This window comes from Osmerus mordax, chromosome 7, assembly GCF_038355195.1.
Source record: "Osmerus mordax isolate fOsmMor3 chromosome 7, fOsmMor3.pri, whole genome shotgun sequence".
NCBI lineage: Eukaryota > Metazoa > Chordata > Actinopteri > Osmeriformes > Osmeridae > Osmerus > Osmerus mordax.
The window spans coordinates 15,955,535-15,970,026 of record NC_090056.1 but is presented as its reverse complement, the minus strand read 5'-3'; the positions used below and the strand labels follow the sequence as shown (position 1 = coordinate 15,970,026).

At 51.4% G+C, this 14,492-nt stretch overlaps 1 protein-coding gene across 1 annotated transcript in view; it reads right to left on the bottom strand.

The window, feature by feature from the left end:
- The window catches only part of plxnb3 (plexin B3), a 44,010-nt gene that overhangs the window by 3,520 nt on the left and 25,998 nt on the right, over positions 1-14,492 (bottom strand). Inside the window, 32 exon segments of the mRNA XM_067239274.1 lie at positions 33-107; positions 362-437; positions 526-590; positions 813-960; positions 1,261-1,421; positions 1,548-1,717; positions 1,895-1,979; positions 2,080-2,183; positions 2,538-2,697; positions 2,967-3,113; positions 3,204-3,449; positions 3,678-3,895; positions 4,024-4,124; positions 4,288-4,439; positions 4,554-4,712; positions 4,846-5,082; positions 5,211-5,379; positions 5,535-5,711; positions 5,825-5,958; positions 6,174-6,279; positions 6,376-6,527; positions 6,630-6,799; positions 6,955-7,045; positions 7,143-7,259; positions 7,477-7,605; positions 7,729-7,837; positions 8,078-8,186; positions 8,992-9,151; positions 9,556-9,688; positions 9,970-10,070; positions 10,495-10,623; positions 12,198-12,377. Of these exon segments, the coding sequence (XP_067095375.1) occupies positions 33-107; positions 362-437; positions 526-590; positions 813-960; positions 1,261-1,421; positions 1,548-1,717; positions 1,895-1,979; positions 2,080-2,183; positions 2,538-2,697; positions 2,967-3,113; positions 3,204-3,449; positions 3,678-3,895; positions 4,024-4,124; positions 4,288-4,439; positions 4,554-4,712; positions 4,846-5,082; positions 5,211-5,379; positions 5,535-5,711; positions 5,825-5,958; positions 6,174-6,279; positions 6,376-6,527; positions 6,630-6,799; positions 6,955-7,045; positions 7,143-7,259; positions 7,477-7,605; positions 7,729-7,837; positions 8,078-8,186; positions 8,992-9,151; positions 9,556-9,688; positions 9,970-10,070; positions 10,495-10,623; positions 12,198-12,377 (4,470 nt within the window).

Genomic DNA, 14,492 nt, shown 5'->3' with positions numbered 1-14,492 from the left:
AGATGGGGAGAGAGAGTAAGTGTGTGTAGTACCTGGTCATAGTACTTGTTGATGTACTTGTAGAGCTCGTGCAAAGCTACAAGACTGTTCATCTCTGAGGCAAAGCTCTAGATACGAAAGAAAAAGAGAAAGAGAGATGAGAGAGAGCGTGGAGCAGGTTGAGAGAGTGTAGCAGGTGGAGAGAGAGAGAGACCGTGTAGCAGGTGGAGAGAGAGAGAGACCGTGTAACAGGTGGAGAGAGAGAGAGCGAGAGAGATGGACGAGAGAGAGAGATGGATGATCCCAAACACTGTATTAACTTGACTCTTTATCCGTAAACGTGTCTGTTAATTGGCCTGAAAGCATGAGATTGCACACTCACCCCAGACAGCTCAGTGAGGGTGGAGTTCATCTCCTGATAGCAGCCTGACGCGGCGCTGTGGATGTCACTGTAGTACCTGCAACACAAAACACACAGTTACAATCACACATGCAGTACTGTACACACCCAGACAAACCGGCACAAACATGCAGCTAGTGTCTTACCTCTCCACTAGCTGTTTGTATCTGGGGATCTCCCTGGCGTACAGCAGTTTATTGACAGGAGAATCCTGGAAGGAGAGATGTAGGACACAACCACTCACTCTATATTCATCATCATCATCATCCTACTACTGTGATTATGGTTACAAATCTCATTTAATCCATATGGCCTGGCCTAGCCAAAGGATCAAGCTCTCTGTACTGAGCAACTCTCCTGATCCATCTGATCCAAAAAAAAACCCTCTCCTGGTCAGATGTGGTACGGCCCAGTGTTGTGGCAATGTACTGACCCGTCCCACTTTATGCTCAGAGGTGGTGCAGGAGTCGATGAACGTCTGAGCGATGACGGAGAGCACGGCATCCACGCTGTCCGTCACCTGGACGTCAAACACGAACTGGGGGTTCTTCAAGATGTTCACCCAGAAACGCAGAGGCAGGCTGGGGACCAGCAGGAGTGAGTTAGGGGAGAGTCGGTGGATGTTACATCCAAATGTCCGTGGTTATCATATCAGCATATCACAGTTCTAAGACTACTGTACTGATTACGGCTGATGTGGTATGAAAACCACAATGGAAACAAGTCGTATAAACATTTTCATATCATCCTAAATGTATTGTGTATATACTTAAATAAAGGTATGTGCTTTCAATTCAGTCAATAAATCGATCAAGCATCGACCCAACCAGCCAATAAACAATGTCACGATAGATGTAGTGGTCTGATGGCTATGTGCAGACCTGTTGGTCTTCCAGATGTGCACGGTCTCTGGGTCGTCTATGCCGTGTTTCTCCGCCATGTCGTCCAGGAAATCGAAGAAGAAGCGCACGGCGATGGGCGGGGGTCTCTTGGTGTTGAGGATCGCCACAAACACATCGTCCACAAACTTCTGCAGAGTTCCCTGGAGAGCAGCAAGAACGCAACACACACACACACCTTAGCACAAAGATGAAAACTGGACCTGCACCAATGCCCAGTAAGCGGTACCTGTGTGTTTGTGTGTGTGTGTGTGTGTGTGTGTGTATACCTTCATAGAGAGCAGGCGTGTCAGATAGATCTCAGGGATGGCCTTGGCCCTCTCCCTCTCTCTCATGCTGCTCTTCCTGTGTTTAGGGATGTCTGGGTCCTCGCTGGACTTCACCAGGTGCCACAGCCTGAGTCCCTCCTCCTCCTCCCCCCCCTCCAGCATGGGGGTCTCTATGGAAGCACCGGAGGGACACACACACTTTATACACCAAAACAGGAACTAACCATCTACTAACAGTTTATATACATCTATAATCATATGTCGACTGATGAAGACGAGAGACAGGAGGTTCTGATGAACAGGAGCGGGGTGGAGAGAAGAGGTTTATAAACCTGTGGTGTTCTTACTCTCTCCGGTCTGATAGACCTGACTGACTCCCAGCCCCACGGAGCTGGAGCGGGGAATCAAGGCCACCGTCGCCCCGTCTGGCACCTGAGGAGAGGAGAGGAGAGGGGAGGGGAGGGGAAGAGAGGGGTATTAGAGTGTTGCAATGTGTACAGTTGTGTGTGTGGTAGTTTGTCACAGGGTTAACCTTGTAGTGCTGCAGTGTGTTGATTTTCTTCCAACGTCCCTGGACAATGGCTGTGACGTCATCGTCGGACAGCGTGAGGTGACCTGCCTGCCCAGACCGCCATTCTGGAAACAAGAAAACATGACACACTTGACCTAATGCAATCTCTTAAATCTGACTCATGTGATTTAAATTTAAATTTAGTCATTTAGCAGACGCTCTTATCCAGAGCGACTTACAGTAAGTACAGGGACATTCCCCCCGAGGCAAGTAGGGTGAAGTGCCTTGCCCAAGGACACAATGTCAGTTTGCACGACCAGGAATCGAACTGGCAACCTTCGGATTACCAGCCCGATTCCCTAACCGCTCAGCCACCTGACTCCCTAAATGTGTTCAGGCTCCTGTGTGTGTCAGCATCCTGTTGTGCTCACATCTGTTTGTGTGTCCAGGTGTGTGTGTGTGTGTGTGTGTGTGTGTACCCAGGTCCAGGGAGTCTGCAGCAGGCCTCTGAGAGAAGGGGGCTCCTCGGTAGATCTGGTCCAGGATCTTGTCCTTCACCTGGGTGATGGTGTCTGTGTCCAGAACCTTGACTGGACACGGCTGCACCTCCACACCACTCTTAACCAACACAGTCAGGGTCTGAGGAGAGGAGGAGAGGATGGAGGGAGGGAGGGAGGAGGAAGAGAGGCAATGAGGACAGAAAGAAGGGGTCATGTCAGAGGTTATACAAAATGAGCAAGCATCATTGAGATGAAGGTGTCACAGACAAATATTGTCTGAAGATACCACTACACACCATAAGGGCCGTCAAATGCTTCAGGTAAATCGAGGCCCTACCACAGACACTAGAGCTGTAGGAAGCTATAGGACCCTGTAGGCTGAAGATGCTGTAGTCCGGTCCTACGTACCACAGAGCAGTAGTCGATGTCCTCCCTCAGCAGGTGGCTGTCGTTGAGGGTGCGTTTGGCCTTCCCCGTCACGGCGTCCACTGGACCTTTGTCCACCTGGTACTTGATGGCTCTGTACAGCATGTACAGGGGCTCCCCTGCTACCTCCTACAGGGGCGGGGGGAGGAGGAGGGCAGGTCAGAGAACAGGGTCGCACACACACACACACACAGTGCCGGAGCGTTTCAGCGGCAGTACCTTGAGGAAGGAGTAGAGACAGATGGACATCCAGTTGGTCAGCATCTTCTCCACCACGGTCTCGGTTCTCCTCAGCATGAGTTTGGGGTTCTTGACCACGTACTGCTGGACCAGATCTCCCAGCAGGCACTTCATGACGTCGGTGAAATACTCCAGCTTGTCGTGCAGAGCCATGGTCAGAAGGGAGGCCACGTAGCCCCGGTCCCTCTGGGAGAAGTTCTGCTGGGCCTCTAGGGTGTGGATGAACTGGACACACAGAAACAGGTTGGGTTGACACCACCGTAGGTTTCAAGACTACATTGTACGAACCCCAAAAGTAAAAGCGCCCTAAAAACACGGGAAGGAGGAGCAGGAGGAGAAGGTAGAATCGTACCCTGATGAGAAAGAGGTTAAAATAAAGGAGGAGGATAGGAGGAAGAGAAAATAAAGAGGGGGAGAAAAAGGAGGAAGAGGCTGAAGGTCTTCCAGTCTCACCCGGATGAGGAAGAGTCTGTTGTTGAGCAGGTTGTTGAGCTGGGCCAGGCCCTGCTCCACGGTCTGCCTGCGGGACTCCGGCAGGTCCAGGTGCTGGCTGAGCGGCGCCCCCCGCTGCCCCGGGAAGAAGACGCGCTCTGCGTACGTCTTGTAGTCCAGCAGAGGGATGCCAGGGCCGCCCACGTCACTGCTCAGGTCCATCATCTCGGTCATCAGGTCTGGGGGAACAGGGGGACACACAGCTCATGTAAACGGTGCTCCAGAAGAGGATGAGGACAAGTCCTGCTTTAAGCGCTCTTCGTCTGTACTGTCTAAATACCCGTAGTGAGGACTGTGTGTGTGTTACCTGTGAACTCCTTCCTACACTGGTCCCCCACGTTGATCTCCAGAGTCTCCAGCTGCAGCAGAACCTTCTTGTAGTCTCTCAGAGCCTGCTTACTCTTCCTCCTGAAGGAACATGGACACAAACACAACATCCCTTTCTAAACAGCCTTTCTATAACATTGTATGTGGGGTCAATGTCAAAGGGTTAGAGCAGGTTGCCCTATATATGAGTGACGAGGATGATGAAGAGCAGCATTGGCACACACACACAAACACACACACTGACCTGTACATGAGGATGATGACCAGCACCACCAGGACCACCACAGCAGCGCTGGCTGCGAGGCCCACTTGGGCGGCCAGAGGGACAGGTGGCAGCAGGGGGTCGGTGTCGTACTGCACCATCCCCAGGTCCACATCCAGCTTCCCCATCAACACCTGGAGGACAAGGAGCCGGGACGTCACACTGTGTACGAGTGTCTGTGGAGTGCAGACTTCACTAGCTTGGATGTGAGTGTGTGCGCGCGTGAGTGTGTGTGTGTGTGTACTGACCCGTAGCCTGGGCAGGTCAGAGTTGTCCAGGCTATAAGGTTGAATCTCTGGTGGTTCACAGTAGAGGTGTGTGCTGTCCAGGGTCTTCACCTCACACTCCTGGTCTCCCAGTCTGGCCACCACCTCCTCTCTGGTCATGGCCTTGGTCAGGTCCTTACCCTGGGGCACACACACACACACACACACACACACCATTAACACATGTAATAGAAGCAGCAGCTTAGTATCTGGCATGGTTGAGGTGTGTGTCATGCTCGGAGCGGGTCAGGCTGCCGCCCGGCTGACCACCCACCTCCACAGCGATGACGCCCCCGGGTTTGAAGCGGTAGGGGGTGTCTGGGCTCTCTGTGTTCAGGATGTAGATCTCAGGGTTGGGGTAGTAGGTGAACGCCCTCCCCTTGATGCTCTCAAAGTCCACGTAGACGTTGTCCAGCTGGAACCACAGACCCCGGACCTTGAAGTTGCCGGGGATACGAGGGGTCACGCAGGTCATCTCCTCTGACGACACCACGATGCAGCGCTCTTGTTTCTGAGAGAGAGGAGGGTGTTAGGAAGTTAGTCTCACCTTCACAGATAAACGGACAAACGTCCATTATCATGACGAGCTTGAGGTCCCAGAGCGGGGGATGCGTGTCCAGGCTAAACTCACTGCTGTACCTTTGGCAGGGTGCTGTTGAACATCATCTGGTGGTTTTTGGCAGACAGCTGAGCCAATCTCTTTCTCCTCCTTACCAGCAAGTTCTCCACTGGCTCCACCCACACCAATATCATTGGCTGCTGCACCACATCCAAGTTCTGCCCCGTCACCTTGATCGCTCGCCCCCCCCTGGAGAGTAGGAAGTAAGTCAGAGTAAAGTAAAGTCGAAATCTCCATGTTGGATTCTACATGTTATGCGTAAAGCTAGGACCAGAAGACTGTCACTGTGTGGGCAGGTGACAATGCTGTGTGCCTGTGGACAATGCAGGGCTGGTTCAGCTTACTCATAGAAGCTTTCAGAGGGCGTGGCGTCACTGATGACAGGGTTGTCAAGGTAACGGAAGACTGCGTTCGGCACGGCCCTTTGGGCTTTTCCAAACATCACCTTGACCGCCCTCTCTCCGGTCTGGTTGGCAGGGCTGGTACGACACACCAGCTGGGTGTCATTCACCTGCTCCACACTGGAGGAGAGGAGGAGAGGAGAGGAGGATGAACTTCCAGATGTAAGAGAGGAGGGTAAGAGTGGTGGAGTGGTTTGAGAGGCAGGAGGTGTATGTCTGGATGTGGTCCGTACATGCAGGGCTGCTGGCCCACGTAAGCTTTCAGGTCGCTGGTCTGTCCCGTCAGCAACCGGCTCCCCTGCACGGTCACTGTGGTTCCTCCTGCTAGCGGCCCTTTGTCAGGGACTATGTTCTTCAGCTGGGGGTTCTGACACACACACACACACACACACATGTTAGGATACACTCAGCTAGAAGGACCTCAATAAACATAGTACTGCTGCATTTATCTAGCAAAGGAGGGAAAGGCGCAATCAATGATGACAGGCCTAATCCACACCAGAAGTTGAATACCCGCGTTGCTTTTCACTGGCTCAAGTAAAGTGGTGAGGTGATGAGGTGTGTGTGTGTGTGCAGTCTCACCTGGTAGGTGAAGGTCTGCAGTGACGTGCCAGGCTCAGACTGTCCCACGGTGACGATGACAGGGCCTCCTTTCTCCTGAGCGCTGGGCTGCAGCTCACACACGATCCTGCCAGACACAGAGCCAGCGTCAGAGACATCATCCACAACCCCAGAGAGAGAGAGCAGGGGGAGAGGAGGATGAGGAGGATGAGGAGGGGCGTACCTGGTGGAGATGAGGTACGCCTGGTGCTGGGGGGCGCAGCGGACCCCCGCCACGCTGACTCCCTCCTCCACATCCTGGTACTTGACCCCCAGGTTGGAGCCCTGGATGGTCACTAGGATACCCCCCTCCACAGGGCCTGTCAACGGCAGCACCTGGACACACACACACACACACACAGTAGAATACGTTCAGCTACAAGGACCTCAAAGCACAAAGCTACATTTAGCGGGCAGACATGGTGTTGTGGGTGTTACCTGTGTGATCTGCGGTGGTGGGCAGGTCAGAGTGGGGGCGGAGCTGCAGGAGAGGTTGTAGACGCAGCTGGGAGTCTCTGCCCCCCCACACCACACACAGCCGTACTCCTGCGGCACCGCCCTGCACTGGCTGCAGTCGGACTGGCCCGCAGAGCAGTCGTACAGCTTCACTGGAAACACACGCACACACAATGTGTTGTCATGTAGCAGGAACTGAGCATACACATGTAGCGTGCGGTAATGTAGCTGTACTGGATACAAGCACACACATGCGGCAGTGTGTGGGAGAAGGCTTTGAGAGGAGCAGGACAGGGCGTGTGCTTACGTCTCAGGCTGGGGGTGGAGTCCACACGCAGGGAGCCCCTCCTCAGGAAGATGGGGGCAGAGTACTCCAGCTGTTTGACTTGGTACTGGAACTGGGCAAGGACACGCACGTTAGGGTCAGCTTCAGAATTAGAGTTAGCTATTATGAAGGGACTGTGTGTGTGTGTGTGTGTGTGTGCAGCAGGTTACCTGGTGAGGGGAGCAGGTGAAGATGTATGTGTTTGGATCTTGGCTCTTCTCCAGAGTGGCCGACAGGTTGAACTCCAACCCTTCTACGACCACCACACACACGTAGTCCTGTTCATCCTACACACACACACGCACACGCACGCACGCACACACGCACACACACACACACACGGCAATTTTGAGTGGCTTAGGCAAAGCTAAATATGGAAGCATACAAATGTGCAGAACGTCCATTTTAGCTTTTGAACTGACTATGGGATTCATTCAGAGTCAATTTTAGAGGAGAATGTTCTCATCCATGATCCCTAGATCCCTCCAGAACCTAAAGCCCCACCTGGAACAGTCCCAGGTTCCTCGCCAGCAGGCCCAGCGGGGTGGGGAAGCCCATGGGCACCAGAGGAGACCCCCGGAGGGACCACACACACGGACAGGCCTCCGGGCCACGTCGCACAGACAGCACCTCCTAGTGGCAGACAAGGGAATCATGTCAAAAGTACGCACTTCATCATTCATGTCTTTTGATGTGTACAGTAGTCTTTTCATTAGGTGTAAATGAAACCATTTCAATGCTTGAATAGAGCCTCACCATAGAATTGTGTATGATGTGCTGCGTGGGGCAGGTATGGTTGTGTGTGCACAGCTGGTCCAGAGCGCACCAGTTACAGGGCCAGCGACTAGCCACACACGCCATGCACCTGCAACACAGAGACCGCTCTCACTCACCCAGACAACACACAGGCTCAATGCTGGCTTTTCATTTGTGTGAGCGTGTGTGTGTGTGTGAGCGTGTGTGTGTGTGTGTGTGTGTGTGTGAGCGTGTGTGTGTGTGTGTGTGTGTGTGAGCGTGTGAGCGCGTGTGTGTGAGCGTGTGTGTGTGTGAGCGTGTGTGTGTGTGAGCGTGTGTGTGAGCGTGTGTGCGTGTGTGTGTGGCTTACGGGGAGGTGGTGTTGAGCTGTCCCACAGCCTTGCAGTCGTAGAAGGTCATGTCGGTGTGAGAGATGGTCACCTGACCGAACATCAGCGACACGCGTAAGGTCATGTGATCTACAATGGGGAAGAGAACATGAAGACATGGAAACACCGAGCCACCTAGGGGTGGTTCCTCACATGGAGACAGAACACATCTTAGAGAACCGTTTAGCTGCGTGTCTGTGGAGAGGAGGCCCGCTTGCTACTGCAGCGGGCCTCTGCTTTGAAAGTAAACACACAAGAACTCAGAAATGCATCGCCGACAGCCGATATTACATGAAACTTAAACCAAGGCAGTGCTTAATGCTTAAACTAACCATATCATTGATATATCATATCAAAAGAATGCTTAACACTTGTTTAAGATCTACATTAGGCATATGTGTCACGCTAATCAGAACTATTGTTCATCAGATTTTGGGGTATGGACAGCTGATCCCCTTCATTTGGATCTCCAAACGCCGCTATCTATTTCCGAGGCACATTGCCAGATGCATGTGAGCGTGTCTGCACCCACGCCACGCCAATTTATCACAGCGCGTCTCCTCTAACCGGCAGCTGGGCCGGTCAGGAAGCCTGGAGTATAAATAGGTGCTCTGGTAACCAGACCTGGGCCACATATACCATCGATCTGACAGCTCACGGTAGTATTTAAGTTGTGTTTGATTTACCATACAGCTGACACTTCTTGGGACTGTTCTAAAGGTGGCTTTGTACTGAGAGAATTAAATCAAGTTCTCCCAAAGCGTGTGTAAATGAACCAGATCTGGTGGTATTATGATCTGGGTGGGTTACGTTTTATTGGCTTCTTTGTACTTGGAATTGGAAGCTGTTATGGAAATAACACAGTGTGAAACCTGATCTAGGAGTTAGGCCTTACCTCGGCCCTGCGGACTGGGGGGGAGGAGCGCGGGTGTGGGTGACTGGCAGTTGATCTGGTTGCCGCTGACAACGGCAGGCTGGGCCGGGAGGCTTCCAAAGGAGCAGGAGAGAGACTCCTCCTTGGAAAGCACCGGAAGCTGGGCCACCGTCAGAGACACCTGGGAGGGGAGGAGGGAGGAGTCAGAGCCTGGAGACAGCACCACACATCTCTCAGGTATGCTGGCTCCTCTCAGACCTGGCACAGAGGAACAGTCCTTCCAGGTACTCCACAGCTGGTCTCCATAACGGACTTACTAACTAGCTACACTGGAACCAGTTTAGCCGTATGTCAAAAGAATGGGTTTCCCTTTCGAAGAAAGGTTTATTGGCCTTTCAAGCTGTGACACGCATACACACGTGTAGGGAGCGTACGAGTGTTTATCCACCACAGGGAGTTAGGACTGCTTCCTCTAGTCCAGCCCAAGCTAACAACACACCAGCCCCGCAGGTGAGACATGCAGGGACAGAGAGACAGGCTCAGAGAGGGAAAGGAGAGGGATAAAGACCAGGAAGTGACACACACCTGCGTTTGTTCATCTCTGCTCTGGTTGGCTGGCTTCAGGATCTGCACGGTTACACAGCGATTGGCCGCCTCGTAGCTCCACAGCCAGTGATTGGGCAGGGCGTGGCGCTGGCACTCCATTTTACGAGAGCATCTGTGGAAAGACGGGTCACACAACAGAGCGATTTTATCCCACTGAAGACACAGACATAAAATATGTAGTCTGCACATTAAACACAACATTAAACCGAGACATGGATTAATCTCAATCTGTGTTTGATGTTTCCACTCATGAAAGAGTATCCATGCCACTGATTATGTTTGTGAGAGGCTAAGTATGGAAATACCCGTTGCTGGTTAAACTAGTTCTGGGGTTAAGGGCTAGATGATAGAGAAGGGGATTAGACACACACACACACACACACGGTAGCCTACCTGCCCTCCAGCACACACCAGCCACAGTAAGGGTCCCGGTCTGCCAGGCAGGCCTGGCAGTCTGAATGCTGCTCGCACATAGACACTGGCACCTTCGTCACCTGCAGGAAAACACAAGATACACACACACTAAGTCTACCCTCCTTCCATCATTCCAGTAACTCTCCAGATCTCCTCATAAGATAGCAGACGGCAGGAAGGATTATGACTGGCCGCTCCGACTCCCAGACAAGGCCTATGTGGGGGGGATTTAACTATCAAACGATCTGTGTTTATACTTCACAAGTTTCACATGATGACAGGGCCCTGGGATGTCTGCTCCACAGTCTCCAGCAGGCTTACTGGGGCCTTTATGTCTCAGTATATCTCTGGGGGGAATCTAGAAACACAGCTGAACTGAGGTTGGGTTACAGTTCAGGAATGTTGAGGCCTGCTGCTGTTGCTTGGTGCTTGTAAAAAACGAAAAAAGGTTTGTGAATGAATGAACAAACGAGTGAGTTGAGTGTGTAGTGTGCTGGTACCTACCTTGCTGTGGGTGAGAACAAAGACATGCTGTCCAGTCTTGTCCAATAGAAGGTCAGCATTGACAGGACTGTCGTGGTCCACAGTTACTGTGCCGTACAACTGGCCCGAACGGTCTGGCTTCACCAACACCTGAAGCACACAGACACAGAACTCAGACCTGGGAGAACTCAGCCTCCATATCAATGTGTGTGTGTGCGTGTGCATGTGTAAAAAGTTCCGATTCTAACCTGGAGACCTGGGGATGTAAACAAGAGCTCTGTGATTTGCTGACTCGTGTTAATCTTTCATAGCATACCAAACAAGCTCCAGCACCAAGCCCCCAATGCACTATCTTCCACAACCTTCCCACAGTGCACTTGGTGAAATGATAACCAATCAGCAGTGGGAGAGTAACTCCCTTGCTTCCTCTCCAGGCCTCGGGGCACACGCATGCTGCCATGCGATCCACTCCCCTGCAGACCTGATTAACCCCAGCCAACCTGTGTGTGAGTGTGTGTGTGTGTGGAGGGGGGAGGGGACGGGGGGGGGGTGGCAGCCAGCCAGCCAAGCAAGCAGCACAGCTTGTGTGCAACTCAACCCACAAAAGCCAAAGGCAATTTGGAGTCATCATCCTCATAACAACAACACCATTTACATATAAACAACAACAACAACAACCAAATGCAGGAGGACAGTCACGTAGCTAGCCTGCAGACCCAGGGCTGCCGTGTACCTTTAACGCTGTTAGAAACATGAAGCTGCCCTAAACAGCAGACGTGCAAGTGTGTCATCTGGTTTATCTAGGTTTTCATTTCCATAATTCTTGTTCAACAAGCACGCCCTCTAGCTCAGCTTAGCTGTTTTCCGACGCTTGCAGTCAGTTGAGATTAGTGGTGTTTTCTCACGCTGTAAGGGCTGTTGTGAACAGTAGCTAGCTACTGGGCCCTGTGGGGAAGGACACTCAGCTGGCTGAGACTGGGTGGCTGCTGACTGGCTGTGGTTTGCTGTTAGCCACTAAGAGAGACAGCACTCAGTCTCTTATCGTTCCATGTTATCTAGGCGGGCGACAACGGAGGGCGGAGGGAAAAAAAGAGAAAGAGAAAGAGAGGGAGAGACGGAGAGAGAAAAAGGGAGAGGGAGAGGGAGAGAGAGAGAGAGAGAGGGAGAGGGAGAGGGAGAGAGACTGAGACAGAGAAATGGCTGAGAACAGAGAGATAGGAGAGATGGAGAAGTCTCTCCCGGCCTCAGCAGAGAGGAGCAGCAGGTCTCAGCCCCATGCTCTTACATGTCACAGGCAGCATTCCACACATGCTTCCCCTGCTAGCATCAGACCAAGCGCCACACTGTTGAGAAAGCGTTCAGATAATGCCTCTATCTAGAGGACGTCATCTTAGCTGGGGGCCTTTAGTTACAAAACTCTGCCTAATCCTGACCAGCTGAAACCGGCTTTAAAAATAGACCTCATCCTGAACTAATTCTCTTTCTCTATATCTCGCTTTCTCCCTCAAACTCTTAAGTACTAACATATTGAATTATTTCATGGTACATTCTCCACTGAAAGAGCTTCCAGAATAGGCTTAGACTTTTGCATTCCCATTGCTTGTGGCTTACCTCCAGTGTATGCTTTGTGTGATCATTATAGATATAAAGACAACAGCCAAGATGGTCATTAAAAAGGGTTTGATCCTTGGTGTTTGCATCCAAGATGGCGCCCATCTGTTTACCTTGTGCAGCTCTCCCTTCTTGTCCCCGAGTAAAGCGATGGTGTGCCCCGCCTCGGTTGCCGTGGTGACAGCGGTGAGCTGGGTGGTCCTGACGATGGTGGGCGTGGCCTTGAGGGGTACGGTGCTGGCGATGGGGTTGGGGGTGTGTTCTCCTCCACATGGATACTCATCCAGGGAGTCCTGAAAGGATGAGGGAGACGTGAGAGGTAAGCGCGCGCACACACACCTCAATACCCACCCTTACTCCCCCAGTAAGCCAGCTATCCTTGGAAGAGGTTTTCACCATGTGCTGTTATCACAGCAAGTTAAAAGTGAAAACTACAGAAGATAGTCTTTTTTTCTTCTTCAATGAACTGATATATTGATTGTTGGATTGTTTCCTCTACCCCTGCCGTACCCCATGTCAGGTATTTTACCCTAGCAGCTGGTTCCTCCAGGAGAAGACAGGCTGGGCCACCACAAATACTCTGACAGGCAACATGACCATAAACTGACGTCACAAACCCACACAACCAATCTAAACCCCCACAGCCCAGATCCCATGCCCCCAGAAACCACAGATGTAATGACACATGTCAGCCAGCAGGTGGAGAATATACCAGAATATCTAGCAGCTGTGGCTGCCATGGAGACAGTTGTGGTCTGAAGCACCACAGATCTGAAGATGGAGGTTCTATGGAGATGATGACATGGCATGGAATGTCTCATCATCAACACGAGTCAGAGCTGGCGTTACAGCTCCAGGACTCATTAAACTAGACTTTGATAAGATCTTACAAGTTTATATAGATTCAATACTCCAAGGTCATACAATACATACAATACTTAAAAGTATTTAAGGTGTGTTTCATTGACCTCACATTCCAATTTAGTAACTATAGAAATGCTGCATTGTCATTGTAATGGATTAATTAATAGAGACCCGACTAAAAGGTTTGTGGCATGCCACATGATAAGTGTTTTTTGTCTCACTTGTTTGAGCACAAGGACTTCCCAGCCTGCCTCACTGACATCCGCTCTCACTCTCTACCACTTCCTGCTTACCGAGCGGAAACACAGCACACACACATTCTAGACCACACACACACACACTGTAGGTATACACTGACACAAGCACAGACAGAGACATAGACTTACATCAAAAACACACATATAAACTGTCACAAACATAGACACATGAGTTAAGCTGAATGTTCAGTGGCTGTCTGGTCTTATTCTAGACACCACCTGTTAGGAGCAGAGGGAGGACAGTCACACAGGACACACACACACACACACACACACCCACACAGCCTGTCAAGGTGTGTGTAAGCCGTTATTGACACTATAGCCGGATTACAGTAATAAATGGTTCCTAACAGTTCAACGGCAGGACAAACACTGCTATAGTTAGGCCAGGGTTACGCAACACTGGGCACCCCCGTTCTGTCGGTGACCAACTTCTAACTAAGTGTTGTTCTGTTGTTGCAGGCAGAGAAGTAGGAAGTGTGTGATGAGTCCTACGTGCGTCTCCTCCAGGGAAGCTTGCCTACACATTAGTCACGTAAGGAATGTTAGTTTCACTTGGCCCGGGGTTTCAGTGCTTCAGATAAAGTGTTCATTTGTGTGTCTGTAACTCCTTCCTGCTAGCCCTTGTCAAGCAGAGGGAGTGATATGTAGCCAGGGTGGGTGTTGACTGAGGTGTAGTCTCAGGGGTCAGAGGTCAAAGGCCTATTGTCATCCACCAAGGGTCATAAATACATGACACTGCAAGACATGAGCAACAGGGGTCAAAGCACCATCCACATTCTCCTTCTGCTTTTCGTGTTCCTACAGTCAGCAGCCTGTTGTGTCATATAGGCCAGTCATACCCTTGCCTTTCACTAAAAATACACTCATCTAGAAACTTGAAATGGTGAAACCTTATTAACATGAAACCTTTTGAAAGAAACAAGAGAGGAGGGGAGAAAAGCGGCGAGTGGATATTACAGAACAGGACTGGAGAGTCCAGTACATATATGACAGGACAGTAAAGTAGAGGACATTTCAGGACAGTACTGGAGAGGACCAGAGAGAACAGGGCAGGAAGTGGGTCAGGGGAGCTGTGTCAGATGACGGATTACAGAGGATTAATCTCTCCACTCCTGGACCTTCACTATGACCCACTGACATTAACAACCACCCCCACTGCAATAGCTGGACCTCAAGGAGACTGACGGGGGGGGGGGGGGGGGGGGGGGGCATTACACAATCACAGCAGATCAACATGTTGGTTTACACCGATTCCGGACACACACACGAACCAAACACGGCCCT